This window comes from Saccostrea echinata, unplaced genomic scaffold, assembly GCF_033153115.1.
Source record: "Saccostrea echinata isolate AGI-Se365-2 ecotype Australia unplaced genomic scaffold, CSIRO_AGI_Sech_v1 ptg000054l, whole genome shotgun sequence".
Lineage (NCBI taxonomy): Eukaryota > Metazoa > Mollusca > Bivalvia > Ostreida > Ostreidae > Saccostrea > Saccostrea echinata.
In genome coordinates, this window is record NW_026889803.1 from 37,025,541 (window position 1) to 37,044,320 (window position 18,780).

The 18,780-nt window shown below is 32.8% G+C and overlaps 1 protein-coding gene across 1 annotated transcript; it reads right to left on the reverse strand.

Moving 5' to 3' along the window:
• Window positions 1-7,636: 7,636 nt before the first annotated feature.
• On the reverse strand, window positions 7,637-8,613 carry LOC133206367 (uncharacterized). The gene has a single exon (XM_061342318.1). The coding sequence runs from the start codon at window positions 8,588-8,590 to the stop codon at window positions 7,700-7,702; it is 891 nt and encodes a 296-aa protein (XP_061198302.1). The 5' UTR covers window positions 8,591-8,613; the 3' UTR covers window positions 7,637-7,699.
• Between the last annotated feature and the right edge of the window lie 10,167 nt (window positions 8,614-18,780).

An 18,780-nucleotide genomic window follows, 5' to 3' on the forward strand; every position in this document is an offset into this window, starting at 1 on the left:
TTAATCATCAAAGGTGAATGGTAAAGGGGAATAACTTTGCTAACTAGAATAAAAATTAATAGAGCCCTGGCCAGGACCAGGACATTTGACTAAATGGTCCAGATGTTCAAAATTCTGGTAAAAAAAATACCCTTGCCTATTAAAACTTTAAATCTGGCTGCCTCCAATTTGCCCAGGAGCAGAGAAGATTTTCAAAGAAATAATGCATTTTCACTACAGATTTTACACAGCCCTACCCTAACATCAGAACGCATAACACAGGATCATGAAATTTACAAATTTGGAAGAGGTACCCTCATCATCATAACCATACAATTAGTTGAAGATTTTCAAAGAATTCACATATTTTCACTACGTTATCAATAGAGCCCCCCCCCCCCCCTCGGAGAAACAGCAGAACCCCTGGGACCACAAGTTTTAAAAAAAAAAAAATTAAAAGCACCCCTGCTCATCATAACTATACCTTTGTTTCTTTGCATTATAACCAGGAATAGAAAAAATATTTTGAAAGTAATTATGCATTTTTATTATATAATCAATAGAGCCCCCCTCCACCCTTTCACCAGAACCCCTGACCCTGGTGTCATGAATTTTATAATTTTGGAAGAGGCATTCTTGCTTATCATAACCATGCACTTCCTTTGTTTAAATAACACCCAGCAGCAGAGAAGAAGATTTTCAACGAATTAATACATTTTCACTATATAATCTATAGAGCCCCGCCCTTACACCAGAACCCCTGAACCAGGGACCATGAAATTTACAATTTTGGAAGAGGCAGTCTTGTTCTACATAACTATGTACTTTGCTTGTTTATCTAATACATGTGCCCAGGAGCAGAGAAGAAGGTTTCAAAGAAATAATGCACTTTCACTATATATTCTATATAGCCCAACCCAAGAACCAGAACCCCTGACCCTGGGGCCATGAATTTCACAATTGTGGTAAATAGTTCAATGCTTATTACATTCATGCCAATAGTTTGACTTCTTGATGTTCATGAGTAAAGAAGAAGATTGCATTAATTTTGTTGGTTTTAGCCCTGCCCCTCAGGTCCCAGCTGGGGGCAGGGGCCATGAATTTCACATTTCTTTGTTTCCCTTCACCCATAGATGCCATATGCCAAAATTGGTTGAGTGGTTCCAGAGAAGAAGCTTAAAATGTTCAAAAGTTTACAACCGACGGACGACGACAGACAAAGACGGATAGCAATAGGTCACCTGAGTGACTCAGGTGACCTAAAAAAAATCAATTTCTATATTCAAGGTTATAACCAGATATCATTTGTGCAGTACAATTTTTGACTCAATGTGAAACGGAGGAAAAAATACGGAATACTTTTAGATCAATTTTGTTTAGAGTTTCTCTTTCATTCCAGAAAATGAAATTTACCGATATGTTAAGAAAAAAAAAATGATTTTTTTTTCATTGTTCTATATATATTCTTAAAGGTGCTTGGACACAGATTTGAAGTTAATATTTTCTCAAATTTTCTGTATAATTTCATGACTTGTATGTTGCTATAGCATTTCATACTAAAATATAATACAAATCTTATTTCGTCTCGAAGTTATTAAAACTTCGAATTTCTGGACGCGTTGGATTGACACATCCTTGCGTTTTCACATATTTTAATTTTATTCTTAATACTTAAGAAAAGTGGCTATTTTGTTGTGTATTAATGAAAAATATTGAAACTATATCCCAGAAAATTTAGAGTAGAAATGTTCGAAAACAAAACCCACTCACAGTATTGTCAGTTCGTGCTCAGTGGTGTGTGCAGAGTTTAACAACTGAACACACTCGGTGAATCGTAAACATTAACAATAACAGAGCTCGTGCCCTGTTTACAAAAACAGTTTACGCTTCACGACAGAGTTCAATTTGTTAAACTCTATACACATCACAGAGCACGGACTGACAATACTGGTGAGCTGGTTTTGCTTTCGAACATTTTTACTCTGAATTTTCTGGATTATAGATGTAATATTTTTCATTAATACGTAACAAAATCGCTTCTTTTCTTAAATATTAAGGATAAAGTTAAAATTTGTGTAAGTGCAAAGATGTGTTATTCAAACGCGTCCCGGAATTCGTAGTTCCAATAATTTCCAGATGAAATAAGTTTTTAATTATATTTTCGTGTGAAATGCTATAGCAAAATATAAGTCGTGATATTATACAGAAAATTTGAGAAAATATTAAGTTCAAATCTGTGTCTAAGCACCTTTAAAAAAAGATACTCGTGTGACTATTGATATTAATGTATATCTATGCTATCCAATCCAGAGAACCCTAGGCACACCCGGTGCGGATTATAAGGGGGTGTCTGAGGAGATTTTACCCTGAAATGTTTTAATGTCAAAGGCTGAATAAAAGAAAAAAATAAGGAAAAAATAATAATAAACAGTACAATCACTACAAGGTCACTATAAGGTCATCTGACTGAAACGAAAGAACTTAATAATGATAGAAAATAGAAGGAAAACAATAAGGTCTTCTGAAGGAAGTCGGAAAACCTTAAGAAGGAGATTGGAATACAGGTAGAGTTTTCCTGTATTACTTGACTGTTTATATCTGGATAAACAAGATGTGAGATAGAACGTAAAAAAATTAAATATCAGCATGTATTATGTAAATAAATTTGGCAAATGATATTTTATCACTTCTTTTTATTTTGATTCTGGTTAATATATATATATATATATATATATATATATATATATATATATATATATATATATATATATATATATATATATATATATATATATATATATATATATATATATATATATTGGTTTTGCTGAACTTATAAATCTTTTTTAGTTGTTTATAATGACGTTGAATTCGCAGACATATCTTATTTGGGAAATAAAATTGGTTAACCCTAATATTAAATTTATTAATAGTTATTTTATTTCCGTAATTCTAACATATTGAATAGGTTAATAATTTTGTACCTTTTAAATTCTTTTCTATCATTAAATTGTTTTGTCGAATTATTTATACCTTGTACATTTCATAATGACATGTTTAAGGTTGACAATGTAAAGCACACACACACACACACACACAGATTTGACAAAACTGTTTCATTGATTGTTTACAAATAAATTTATATTAATAAACTAGCTACAGGACTGTGGGAAGCAAACTAGGAAGTAACTGATAAAATATGATAAAAAAAATCACTTTTAATTTTTTGAAAGATGACAGTTACCTTATTGATATGTGCTAAAGGTGAACGAACATTGGTCGATTAAACTGTAAAGAGGACTTAGCACATGGACCTCTGGAAATTCCAGAAGTGTCTAGAAGGAGTTCCCAATTAAATTGTGATGGAGAAATCTACAATTATGTTCTAAAGCATTGGATATTTGCAGAATTGAAATCATTTGAAATGATTTTCATCAGCCATAATGCCATACGTTATATATAACGTCAAGAAGATGACGTTGTTTCAGAGTTTTAATGATTGTGAGAGAAAAGTGTTTTGATCGATATTTGATTAAAAGTCGTTGAGTGCAGATCTGCCCCGGCTCAATCTTTTGATATAATGTGTAGAATTATAATATCAGTGAAATTATTGAATATTTTTCCGGGGGCAAGCTTGCGCTCAGTAATTTCAATGCTTAAAATTGAACGAATTTTGTCCATATTGTCCTCTATATTGAAAATCCAAAAAAATTGTGACATCACAGAAACAAAAATTGCGAATAATCTAGTAGAAAATAATAGTTTTTGTTTATTCAGATTTTTAATAAATTATTATACAACTCTGTACATATTAGAGACTCTAAATTTGGCTTTTATGGGGGCAAAATTCTGCTTCTACTGAATATAGTTCTTTAGAATAAACATAAAGGCATAACAATCGGTATGAAATACATCAGTCAGGAAACGATCCAATGATAAGCTATATTTACAAACAAGGTAATTATAATGAGAGAAGCCAGGTTAAAATAAACATAAGCAGTTGTATTTATTTGTAATTTCCTAATCTATTTTTTACGAAAGCCCAGAAGACTCAATCGAGATTCGAGTTTCGATATACGAGATTCGAGATTCAAAATTCGAGTTTCAAGATCCAATCTAACCAATCAAAAGGCGGTTTAAGATTCAATTACTCCCCTTTGCTAAGTTTTGACCTTCAAGAAATCATTGAATATATTCAAACCGAAGAGGTTTGATTATATTACAATGCAAGAAAGAGTGTTATATATATCAGCTAGAACGAAATTAGAAAAAAATATTGGGTTTTTGGTCTGCAAAAATGCTTAAATTTATATTATAATTTCTAAAATATTGTAATAGATTTATATCAAGAATATCTATATCGTATTATCTACTTTCTTTGCAGGTTTGATGTCATAATAATAAATATTGATAACCGGATTCAAAGAGCAAAAAGAGGGGGGGGGGACGAATTGTAGTCGATGAGAATTATTAGTGTGCAATTAAACAAGTGACTAGCGATTAATGATAAATAGTAATACGGGTTTCAAAGTGGATATAGTTTGTGACAAGTATTAGAAAGTGATCAGTGACTAATACGGGTTTCAAAGTTAAGTGTGCAATAAAGCAAGTGACTAGCGATTAATAATAATTAGTAATACGGGTTTCAAAGTGGATATAGTTTGTGACAAGGTATTAGAAAGTAACCAGTGACCAAGTTTGTGAAACCAAGAGACAGCCCCTTAAGTACGGATGGCTGAAATATACATTCTTAATAAAGATAATGATTTCTCTTTGTTCAGGCCCGTAGGAAATAATAAAAAATCGCTGTAAAGCACCCCCCCCCCCAAAAAAAAAACAGGGGGTTATCACGGTTATTAGACGTTATTTTTGAAAGGACACCAGCATAAAGTTGCTATGGTTTCTATAGTACATGTATGTAATATCGGTAAAAAAATATGAGGGGAATGTTGGGGGGTGGGGGGGGGGGGTGGGACACGTGCCCAGGGTCCTATGGCTATGTTGTTTATTTTATTACAACGGTAGACAAATGTTTGGTTATCAACATTCAGTGTCAATTTTGCGATGCATGGGCAAAATAATTATATATTCGATTATTATTTATAAGGAAACCGCTCGGGTCTCGCAAGATACATAACCGATCAATACTCAAGTTTCAATACATGACGTAATGGCCATAGAGAAAAAAAAGATATAAAAGTATATCATAATGATAAAAAAATTAATTATTTTAACAAAACAATGGACCCTCTATACACCTTTAGGACTTAGAAAATTTCGTATAGCCTAAAGGAGTACGTATTAAAATTACTTAGTTCATGTTTGCCTTTTTAGTGTACACAAGAAATCTTGAAAGACATCGTAGTAGTGATAAAGAAAAAATCGCATTCACTTTCCCAATGGTGTATATTCCATATAGGCAAAAAGGCTGTAGCCTACACATCGTTTTCTTGATGTAAAAAAAAAAAAATATTTATTTATACATGTATTTGGTTGAAAATGGGGGAAAATGATCATAAATCCTATTTATTTACCAGTCACTAGCATATTTTTTCATCAAATGCAATAAAAGTATTTTTAGCAATTCACACTTTTATGCCTGTCCAATTTTTACAGCATACAAAACTTTTGATTTTTATAGCTGGTTAAATCTAAAATTGAAATGTCACATTGAAGTCGATATCAGACTATTAAAAATGACAGAAACAGGAGTCTACGATTAGGACAGGGAATAGAAATTATGAAATATATTTGGGTTAGTTGGAAGTCAAACATAAAACATTTTAAAAATTATATTTAGATTATTCAGTAAAGAAGTTTCCAAGCACTGTGTAAGGATTTTAAATTTCTCAATTTTATTAAGAGTGGTCATAAAGATTTTAATTTCTGTATCATAAAAATATGTTTAAATGATTTATAATTATATATAATGACAATGATAGATGTCTCCAAGATCGCAGAAAGTGGTCCTCCGACCCCCCCCCCCCCCTATTGAGAGGGGGCGACTCCCTTCTTGCCTATCCGCAATTCGGCAATGACACGCTTTAGGTGAAATCTGTGACTTCACATTAGCCTACACAGAAAGGAATATACACCACTGTTTCCCAATAGGAGAAATATATAAAAATTAAGTTTTCAATTACTTATCTTGGTCTAAGGCTTTGAATACATGGATTAATCAAAAATTATATATACAATACAGACTGGAATTCATTTTATTCCATATCAAATAGTAGATCTGTCTAACTGTACAAATGCACCCTTAAATGTAATGAAATGTATCCTTAACTGTGCAATGTAAAGACGATCCACAGTATTTCATATCAATAATAATTTTCTCCCTCATCCCTCATCAATGTGCTTATTAACTAATTTCCCAATTCAACGATAAGACCATATAATATTTTATCCCATGTTTACCCCTTTATCCCGTGGATATGACTCATTGGATAATTTTTTCATATTCCACAGTTAGGTGCAGTTGTGACGTCACAATGGTTTTTGCGTTAGAGTGATGAAGTAAAATGAAGTGGAGTCCTGTATAAAACAGTGTAAAACATTCGTTGTAAAGTATTAAACATGGGATAAAAAGAATCTCCCATGATTTGTAGTTGGATATGACTTTTATCCAACTCGTTGTGTGTTTTTATCCCCTCGCCAAGGCTCGGGGATAAAAAACACACAACTCGTTGGATAAAAATCATATCCAAATACAAATCATGGGAGATCCTATATCTATATATGTATCTATCATTTTGTTTAATGAGGAAAATAAGATTTTATATATATTTTTCAAAAAGTTACCCAAAATTCATTTTTATTTTGTTTTGATACATATAACATTTTTTCTTGCATTATTATTTAAGCAAATGACCTATCTGTTATAAAGATATTCAGTGATATCCTGAGAGTAAAAACTTAATAAAGGGAAGAAATCAAATATTGCATCCGCCTTTTGATTGGTTAGTTTGGATCTTGAATCTCGAATTTCGAATCTCGTATTTCGAAACTCGAATCTCGAATGAACCTTCTGGGCTTTCGTAATTTTTGGTACGATGTAGAAAAAAATAGATGTCAGGCGCGTAGCATCGATTTAAAAAAGGGGAGGGGGGCACAAAAAGGGAATAAAAATATGCTCAGAAAAAATAATTGAAGACACCCCCTCTACTCTTTTACAATGTAATTTAGAAGCAGTTGCTATGAAATAATTCGGATCCGGACCTTTATGAAATCCATGTTTATCATGTTAATTTCGCCATTTCGTTGAAAGTACTAGAGGGTTTGAATAATTTAGATAAATGAATAACAAATAAAGTTTCGATAAATACATTAACTATTTATTTGTCCCAATAGCGTCAACGTATCAACCATTTTACTCTCATTTTTGTGGGGCAGTTTATCGAATGTTTTATCAAATTCAAGATCATTACTTATCGCGTAAATTTCAATTACAAGATGTATAATTTACGGACATCATATATGATGCAATATTAAATGTGCAAGTAGTAACTCTGGTCATGGCTTTAATTGTTTATTGGCAAAATTTATATATATATATATATATATATATATATATATATATATATATATATATATATATATATATATATATATATATATATATATATATATATATATAATACATGTAGTAGTTTTCAAGTCATTTTCACTTATAAATTTACGAGATACCAATTTTGTAAGTCTGGCTTATGGAATACACCTAAACAATATCTTTCCGAGTCCAACTTTCCCAGCACCATTTATACTGATATGAAACTTTATGAGTCCTTTTTAATTTTTCCTGAATTTCACAATATCTTTGTGCAGGGTTTTTTAGATGTTTTAATGTAGGATGCGTAGCAAATTGTATATGTCTAAATTGAACGATCATTCCACTTGATAAAAGTTCCTCCATTATCTCAAATTCACAACCTTCGCAATTTATGGTTATCAAGTCCACTTCATAACAAGGGATACCCACCTGCACGAAAAACTGAGTTGTGTTTGCGACACGTAGCAAACAACTTCCGCCATTATCATTTCCGGTAAAAATGGAAGTAGCATCTCCTCCATGACCAAGAACATTCACGTAGAACTTTTCATTCTTTCTTGCCAGACCAAAGTTGTAAAGTGTCACTTTATCGTTATTTTTAAACATTGTGACCAGATTGGAGAACAAAGTTTTGATCGGCTCCAGTATGATGTAAGCTCCAGGATTAAAACTTTTTATCACAGCTTCTGCATCTTCGCCTTTATTTCCGCCGATATCAAAAACTGTGCTATCCTTATTTAAGTACGTGTGATGTGAGTGACGAATATATTGAGTATTCCCCGCCCAAAATGCATCGTTTCCCTTCCTGTGGTCCTTAATCCAGTTTCTTATGCATTCCGTTTTTTGTCCTATTTCTTCGACAGTCAAACGATCGTTTAGTTTTGGAAAATTCTTTTGTGAACATGACGATTCCTTGCTTCTAAATTTCGTTGGCACCTTTTCTATCAAAGTTTTGACGGTCTCTAATCCAGAGAGTTGAAAGTCATCGTCAGTTTCGCCACATGATTGTTGGTATGTTAATGAGCTGTACAAAATTCCAGTGTTTCTTGAGCGGAACATATTGCCAATAATGACAATAGTAACCATGCCTAAAGTAAAGGCTAGAGTTAGTTTGAGAACTCGTGGCGATAACTTCATTTTCTAAAAATAAGTGAAAAACCAATATTAATATAAATGTACATGAAATATGGATAAACGTAAAATCGATCTTTGAGGCCAACTTTAAAATAATGTTTTTGCACTCTCCCGACTCAGGATGAAAAAAATGGTTTGGTAGGTTGTGGAGGGATATTGTTTTTCAAAAAAAAAATTAACATCAATGCTGAATTTTCAGAATTTATTTTCTGGAATGTATAAAGAAAATCATTTCCTAGAGGTTAAAAAAGTTCTAAGTCGGGCCAGTTTTGGCCATTCGGTTGGGGGAGGGCAACCAAACAATTTTTCAAAGATGGCCTGAACTGGGATTTTTTAAAATTTCAATTCAAACCACATGTTGTCACAATCTGAGAACTTCCTTTACAGCAGAAACCTTTGATATCATGACCATGATTAAATCATATGAAAGATATCAAAATTAACTTTTTAATTATTTTCGTCCACTCTGTCTCTAGTTTGTCTGTTCGAATTTTCTCAACAAGAGGGCAACAGCTCTGCAACTAGTTTGCTTACAAACTCTTGTCTCCCCTCTTTCAATTGTCACTACACACACACACACACACAGACACACACACACATCTCTCTCTCTCTCTCTCTCTCTATATATATATATTACAAGATTTACATTAATTTTATGGAATATGCATGTAAGTTTGAGACCCAGATGGATGAAATTAAACTTCCCATATTTGTATCACTGGACATAAAAAAGAGACTTTGACCTATCTTTAATTACTCCCTGTGCCATTAACGCATCAACTGAAACGTTTAGTTCATACGAAAACTGGTAGATGCAAGGTAGGAAAAATTTTTATCTGGCGGCCGCTAGATAATTAAGCATTTAATCATCATTTTTTGAAAGGTGAACATGTAGTCTCATAATGTAACTGCAACGGTGTGTGCAAACAAATTGAGTAACGCGCTAACTATGAAAATTTGTTTGCACACACCAATGCAGTTATGAGACTATATATTTCAAAAAATAATGATTCAATGCTTATCTTTATATTTTTTTTAACTACTTGCCTTGTCAGAAAATCTGACTTATATTTCAAAATCCCTTTATTATCCATCATGAATTTTAATTTTAGCTTATGACGTTGCACTTGAACAGCGTTTAAAGTTTGTGACGTCAAAAAAATGCATACTTTAACCTTTTGACCCCTGACCGTGTTATGGTGTTTTGAATGCTATTGATCTCCAAACACTTTATAAGCCGCCAGAAACTTACCTGTCGGTCGCCATGTAAATTTCTGACACCGGTCAAATTAATATCTGGCGTCAGCCACATAAACAATTGGCCACCGCCAAATAAGATTCTTACGATGAGAAAGGTAATCTGATAAAGCATAAATTTTCAAAGAGTAACATAATCTTATTAATATGCTTTACGGTGTGACCGTTGGGGAGAGCGCAGTTGCCTATACACAGCTTACACTTGTTACGTTCACCCGCCTCTTCAAACATCACACTGAGGCTCCGTGTCACCGCAGGCGTTGGCACGATAAAGATCCCTCATTGCTCAATGGCCAAGAGTGCCGATTAAAGGTCAAAATTTGAAGCCCTTCACCGGTAAATGGTGACGTTTCTATATGAGTGTAAAATGCTCGAATGGGACGTAAAACAACATACAATGAATCAAACATCACACTGCACAAGACACAGTCTAGAGCGTCTGGTTGAACGAGACTACAGGTCTTGTGCAATATTTTAGAGTAGATGCAATTATTTTTTGTTTCTTTTAAGCTCTCTGCAAAGAAAGAAAAGTAAACGTATCTCTTGGTAAGGAAAAATTACCTTTGGTCTTTTGTATGTTTTGTAATAATTTCACATGGAATCCTGGTAGCGAAGAAATTCTGGAAATGTTACACAAGAAAATTTGACGAATGTACTGATACAAGTAGAGCTTTCTCAAAAAGCTTGGCCGTCTTTAGCAACAACCTTAAACAGTAAATTGGCACACACCTATCAGGCCTTATTATTCTTGATCATTTCTTCGTCAACGTTTTACTGACATTAGCCCTACCATAAGCTCGGCTTTCTCCATAAACTCCAACTCTGCTGCTGGTCGGAGAAAGCCGAGGGATTAGAAAGAAAAGTGCAAAGCAAAAGAAAAATACAAGCTGAAAAGCTGACAAGCGATAAAGAACATTTCTGTTTACAATGAAAATATAGAAACGCCTTTTAGTTATTGCTATAAAAATATTGCCATTTTCAACTGTTCGTTTTGTCAATCTTTTTTTAAGATTGAAAATCTTGAAAAATTGTTAAGTCATACAAAAATCAGATCACCAGAAAATTATCTCCCTTGCCTTGAATAGCATTATAACCAATGAATTAATTGGAAATTTTCACATCATGTAATTTCTACCAATCACAAAAGAGAGGAAGTGCATAGTCCGAAGACTGTAAAATACTTCAACTCTGTATACCGTCTTCATGGAAGACGGTAATTATTCCGAATTTCCTCTTTTCTTCTTACACGCTGGTGTATTGAGCTCGCTTCGGGAGCGGCACTTCGCGCCGCTCGCTGCGCTCGCTATAAAAGAAAATTTTTGTATAAAGTGTAGATATAATCTTTGTTCATAAGACACAAAACTCTGAGATTTAATTACAAAGGGATACACTAAAGCAAAAACATTACAATTTTCTCCACCAACAATAATATTCCGCTCTGTGAAGTTAAAAAAGGAAAACGTCAATAATTTTTCATGCATATTGGACATAGAATTCAAAATCATTTTCTTCATCAACATGAAATGATAAATTCAGGTCTATATTACACGTATTTTGTTTACGGTACAGATAACACCTAGAGCATACATGTAACTGTGTAGCAATTAATCAAGCACACGTATATGGATCATAAACCCCAGTTTTATCTGACTGCCGCCAGATATTTCAATGACCGGCGGTAGAAACCTATCTGCCCAGAAAATGATATATGGAGGCCGCAAATATTTATTTGGCGCCCATCAGATAAAACATTTTCCTAACCTGGCACCTACATGTATTCAACCCACATGTACGCTTAACATATAACCCCTAAAAAGGATTCTTTAAGTAGAAATTTCGAAGACGGAGAAAGGACATTTCTAAACATGCTATTTTCTACAAATATGGCTGAATAAAATGGTCACTTGATACGTAATAGATGCAACATAATTTTAACTGAAAAAGACATGAATAAATGAATGCAATAGATGAACATCTTAATGTTAAATACAAATGAAATTAGACATATATGGAAACGAACAATGATTTACCTTCATTTTTTATCTGCGTTATTTTCCCTCTGCTGAAGAATAGGTAAACGAATCATAAATGTAATATCCGTATCTTTGTCTTTTTACAAAAGCCCGAAAAGAAAACGATCATTGGAATTTATTGGTGATATCATACGAACAGTAGAAGTTACGTACTCTTCTAGGGAAATACATAATTTTTCACATCTGTTAAATTCAAAACTTGAATTTGATATCTCTGTCCTTTTCAGGTTAAAACCTGCACATGGATTGACGCATATCCTTGAGTCTGATAAGAAATGTTTAGAAGAGCAAAATGTCTGTGCCCTACGAAAAAAAAGATAAAATCAGTACGAAGTCCACATACAGATTTGACACTATGTTTTTTTTACCCCACCTCTGATGACATTGTCATGAAATTCTGGCTTGTAATTGGTTGTCGACTGTCACGTGAGGAGATTGTAGCATTAAACGGGGTCAATCCAAAATCAATACACGGCCAATACAGATTTATCGTTCTTTTGTAATAAAAGGAAAATAATCTTTGTAGTAACCCATAATCCACGGAACTGAAATATCATTATGGATGTTCAAATACCTTACCCAAATTAAGAACAATCGGAAATGAAATGAAAAGATAAATACAACCGAAAAATATTATAAACAAACAGCTTATCTTTAAAAGATATTAGCCAAAGCCCTTTGTTCATTGCAGGAGGAAAGGACACTCTATGGATAAAGTATGAGCGCATTGAGCCAAGAGGAGAGAAAATATGCTCTGGACAAAGATTTTACACAAGGAGGTTTTCCGCCTTCACCTTTACTTGAAAAAATTGGATCAAAGTACTTGAATACCCTCAATCCATGGGTACTTTATGGGTAAAGATTGTGCCAGGTAAGACCAAGGGGAAAGAAAACATACAATGAACAAGGTTTGATTATGCAAAGAGATTTTCTGACCTTGTCCTTTCATGTAGAAAACCGATCCAAGGTCACTGCATACCCTCTTCCCAAGTACACCCTATTCATGACGTTGAACCCACCTGAGCCAAGGGAGAGGAGATATGCTCCAAACAAGGATTTTAACTCGACCGTTGCATGTAAAACTGGTTCAAGGTCCCTGCACACCTTCTACCCATGGGTGAGGTTTGGGCCAGGTATGGCCAAGGGAAGAAAAAATATACACCAGACAATGATTTTTATAATCAAGGTTTTCAAATGATGACAAAAATACAAGAATACGTGTTTTTAAAATCCCTCTAGAAACTAACTCTATGGTACTTTTTTGCAGTTAGAGTGATCTGTCCATTAATGTGTAAACTGCAATTCTAAAGTGTGTTACAATATGTTTGTTTTATTATTTTAAGTACCAGGGTATTATAGAAATTAAAAACATTTGGAAACTTTACATGTATTTAAATGTATTTTCCGAATTTAAGTAAGCAAAAGTACACTGTCAGGTTATTTATATTAATCAGGGAAATTGTTTCTGTGAAATTTGTCATTAAATAAGTCAATAATTTGACTAATTTGACAAAAAAAAAAACATTACAGATTTGATTTAATAGGTACCAAAGTTATTGCTTTCAATCGTTTTTTTATGTATTTGACCATTTTCTGTTTAAGGGAAGAGATGACCTCCTAGGGTCATGACCTATATTCAAATGCATTATGACACAGAGGTGCAAACAAGATTGTATATATTGTTTTGTAATTGGTTTTGGATTAAAATTTTAATTGTTTTTGAGATATTTGGCCATTATAAGTTGGGAGGTGTGTGACCTCCAGGGGTCTGACCAGTATTATTTTTCATGTGTCATGACATAAAGAACAAGATTATATATATGGTTAAGTTTTGGTTAAGAATTGAGCTTAAATGTTTTTGAGATATTTCAATTGACAATTTCCAGTTTCAGCAGGTGGAAATGACCTCCAGGTAGTCATGAGCCATGATCTATAGACCATTTTATGTGTAATGACACAAGATATATATCTGGTTTAAGGAAACGCTTTTATTTTAGATACTTACCTGTAATTAGATATAGTCTTCCATGCTGGGTTATCATTCATTCCAATTAATGTATTACCTGATGGTAGAGATTAACTTTCTTTACTCTACTGGTACATAAATCCATTTAAATCAATTTAAAACATGATGCAAGTTCCTACGTAACACCACAAAATAGTCAATAATTCATTATGTAAGTAGCACACACACCATGTGCAAATCAAATTATAGCATGGTAAAACAAGTACCACTGCTGTAATTTGGGCAGAAATCGCCATATAGAAATTTTCCAAAGAGGTGTAGCTGGGGCAAATATGAAAGGAAAACAAATGAATTTGGGATGTGTATTTGGGCGAAGTCAGTTGTAGTCAATTGTGGGTTAAGACCCCCTCCCCCTCCTAAATTATATATTCTGATTTTTTTTCTCGAAAAATGTAGTTTTGTCATCTAAAATTTTCAATTTAATCAAAATTGCACCCACTAAAAAGTATTATTTGCTGTTTTGCAATAACGTGAACAGATTCATCAACTTCCAAACATAACTGATTTTTTTTTAAAACAGAAAAACATTCCCAACTAGTAATGAATTTATTATTGAAATGTTATTCATTATTGAAATACTAACACGAAAGGCCTATCTGCCACATGCTCACCTATGCATTTTTTGCAATATTTAGGGCATGTAAATAGACATTATGCAAATTTATTCTTATACGCGTCTTATCTAATAATTAAATGATATTGACGAGGCATTTTGCGCATTTGTTTATTTAATTGTTCTTGATAAAATGGCGGCGGATCTTCAAGAATTGTTCTTTTTCTTTTACTAAGTTAAAGTTACTGTCTCAATAATTTCTGAAAGCCCTTTTATAGTTTTCATAGTATCAAAGTTATCTCTATAGTTAACTTTAGTTAACTATGTTTTACTATTGTTAACTATAGCTTAAAATAGTGTTGTTGTTTTTTGTTAGAGATGTTTATTACAACAGAACAAACCCCTCTTTAACAATTACAATTCGGTTTTGAATAAGAGAATATAATAAGACTTTATGAACTTCATTTTATAAATACACATGTATTAGCATAACATGGAATGTTATATTTCAATGCTAATATCATATTGTAAAAGAACAGAAAGTGAGTTCCCAGGGACAGTTATGCCCTGTTCACACGGAGAGTTTAATTCGAATTAAACGTAAGTTACTGCGTATTAAATTTGATCCGCGTTCACACGGAGAATTTAATGCGAATTAGTTTAATTCGAATTAGTTTACTGCGCATTAAATTACTTCGCATTAGCTCCGTGTGAACGCTAAGCGAAGCTAATTCGAATTAAATTTTGACGCATGCGTAAGGGCAGAATTAAGTCACAGGCCACATGTCGATGGTCAAATATAGGTACTTGTGCTATTTTTTGAGTGGAAAACAAAGGAAAATTATGTTAATCACTAAAATGTGTAGACATATTATGACATTATGTCAAATGGATCTGCTCTGCACAATATGACGTGATTTGTAAAATGACGTCATAATAGCCTCACTGAATAGCCTTATTGTAGAAATAGAATTAAAATTCGCATTATTTACTTCGCATTAGCTGTCGTGTGAACGCAATTTTTAAAATTCGCATTAGTTTAATTCGCATCATTTTACTTCGCATTAATTTACTGCGAGTTAAACTCTCCGTGTGAACAGGGCATAAAAATTGCTTTGTACGCTGTGTACGCACTGAAACATGTGCTGACCAATAAAGCATTGCAACGCTGTCAACTCCGTTAGTCCAAATTAGATTAAAGTAAACAGACAGCTTATTATCCCCTCGCAACGGAGTTGCGGAGGGGATATAGTAAACGCTCTATGTGTGTGTGTGTGTTCGTACATGTAGGTGAGTTAGTTTACCACATGTGCGAAATGGAAGTGACATAATTTGCACCAGGATCGAATGTTGCCTTGATTTAAATATATGTATATTTATCTATTTATCTATTGTCTGATCTTTACATATTCCAATAAAATTGAACGAGGAGATAAGAAAATATAACATACAGTAATTTGCCTTTTCAATTGTAAATTATAACTGAGTTGTGTGCAGTCGGGTTCGAAACTTTTGTTATTTAGCTACGTAGCTTGAATTACCTACGTACAGTGAACTCGCGAATTATTTACGTATCCACGATTATTGTCGGTATTTTTTAAGCATGTAAACATCTACTTCTTTACATCACTTCTCCAATCACTCTATCTAGCTACATACATGTAGCTTGAATTACCGCCGTACAATGCAGTCGCCAATTACGGGTTGTCTCAGTTCCGATTATTTCGAATTTATTTTACGTCCTATTGTTTAAACTAAAAACAGAAAATTTAATAAACACACTAGTCAAGAATTGAGTTTTCCGTCTGTAATCAGTAACAGAACTAGATGCGATCTCGTTGCGAGCAACGAGTGGGTCTTCCGTCTGATTTTCGATAAGAAGAGATAAGAATTTGACTGAGATTTTCGTTAAAAAATAGTGATATAAATAAATTGTTAAGACAAACAATTTTCCTTCAGTAATGTGTAACAAAATATTGATCATAAAAAAGTTATAGATTAAAAACTTTCGGTCCGTCTTGGCTCCTTATATGAGTGGTCAGCCCCTTTTTCTTGACATCATCTTAAAGCTCTCATGATTTTGAACACGTTTTGTTCAACAACTATTCAGAAATTCTTTTTCGTTTCCGAGATATATGCAAAAGAAATTTTAAGGACAGGCCCTTTAAGTCCTAAATGGGGACGTCTAGCAAAAATTGAAAGATTGCATAGTATTAAGAATATTATTTTGAACGTCTTTTGTTCAATATTGGTTATCAAAATATTCTTCCTTTTCAAGATTTATTGCGCCAAAAATTATGCAATCTGACCCCTAATGACCCCTTATTGCATAAGATATGATGTAAACACCATGTTATGTAGTTAAAGAGTGTGAAGATGAACTATTTCGCTTCAGTAATATATTACAAAATATTGATCATTATTGAGTTATTGATTAAAGACTTTCGGCCCCTCTCAGCCCCTATTTTGAGGAGCCCTTTTCCTTCATACCACTTTAAAGCTCTTATGATTTTGAACACAGTTTGTTCAACAACTATTCAGAAATTCATTTTCGTTTCCGAGATATATGGAAAAGATATATTTAGGGGCCAGCTCTTCAACTCCTTAATGGGGAAGTTTAGCAAAAATCGGAAGGCTACATATTGTTCAGAACATTATTTTGAACATCTTTTATTCAATATTGCTTATCAAAATAATTCCCATTTTCGAGATATAGAGTGCAAAAGATTTGGTCTTCTGGCCCTTATGGCCCCTAATTATGTAACATGTGAAAAAAATATCATAATATATAGTTGTAAATTGATGAGTTAAACATTTTTGCTTCAGTGATGCATTACAAAATATTGATCGTTAAAGAGTTATTAATTAAAGACTTTTGGCCCCTATAGGCCCCTATCTTGAGGGACCAGCCCCTTTTTCTTCATACCTTTTTGAAGCTTTTATGATTTTGAATACTTTTTGTTCAACAACTATTCAGAAATTCCTTTTTGTTTCCCAGAAATTTGCAAAAGAAGTATTTAGGGGCCGGCCCTTCAACTCCTTAATGGGGAAATTTAGCAAAAAATGAAACATTGCATATTGTTTAGAACATTATTTTGAACATCTTTTGTTCAATATTGCTTATCAAAATAATTCCCACTTTTGAGTTATAAAGAGTCAAAGATTTTGCATTCTGGCCCCTTATGGCCCCTAATTATGTAACATATGATAAAAATATCATAATATATAGTTGTAAATTGTTGAGATAAACATTTTTGCTTCAGTAATGCATTACAAAATATTGATCATTAAAGAGTTATTTATTAAAGAATTTCGACCCCTCTCAGCCCCTATTTTGAGGGGCCAGCCTCTATTTCTTCATACTACTTTAAAGCTGACATGATTTTGAACAATTTTTGTTCAACAACTAATCAAAAATTCCTTTTTTTTCCGAGATATTTGCATAAGAAATATTTAGGGGCTATTGTTCAAAACATTATTCTGAACATCTTTTGTTCAGCATTGCTTATCAAAATTATTCCCATTTTTGAGATATAAAGCGTCAAAGATTTTGCATTCTGGCCCCTTATGGCCCCTAATTATGTAACATATGACATTAATATTATAATATATAGCTGTAGATTGTTAAGATGAACATTTTTGCTTCAGTAATGTATACCAAAATATTGATTGTTAAAGAGTTATTGATTTAATACTTTTGGCCCCTCTCAGCCCCTAATATGATGAGTCATCACTTTTTTCTTGATACCATATTAAAGATTTTGTCATTCTGCACAAATATTGTTCAATATGTTTTAACAAAATAATTATAGTTTAAGGAGGAGAAGGACCTTGAGCTGAAAAAATACTTGTCATTCAATTTTTTTCATATTTTGTATATTTCTTATTAAGTATGTCCCACATATCATAAAGCAGTTATATCATTAGGTTTCTTACCTTATTTTGGAGATATTGATTGACAAATACTATGCCCTACAGTATCTAAGTGGAGTTTTAATTTTCCATGTTTCCGGACTCATCACTCTGTCCATAATGGGATTTTTTAAGCATATATAAAAAAAATATCAAAGTGGACATGTATCTTTTAAAATAATACAGAGTATAAATAGATTTAAAATTCGAAAAAGCAAGTTTCTTCTATCACACTGCATCTGGATATGGAAAATTACGCACTTTTTAAGACAACTTAAACCATAAAAAAATGTAATTTACAAAAAATTCTATCATTCAATATTTTTTTATTTAC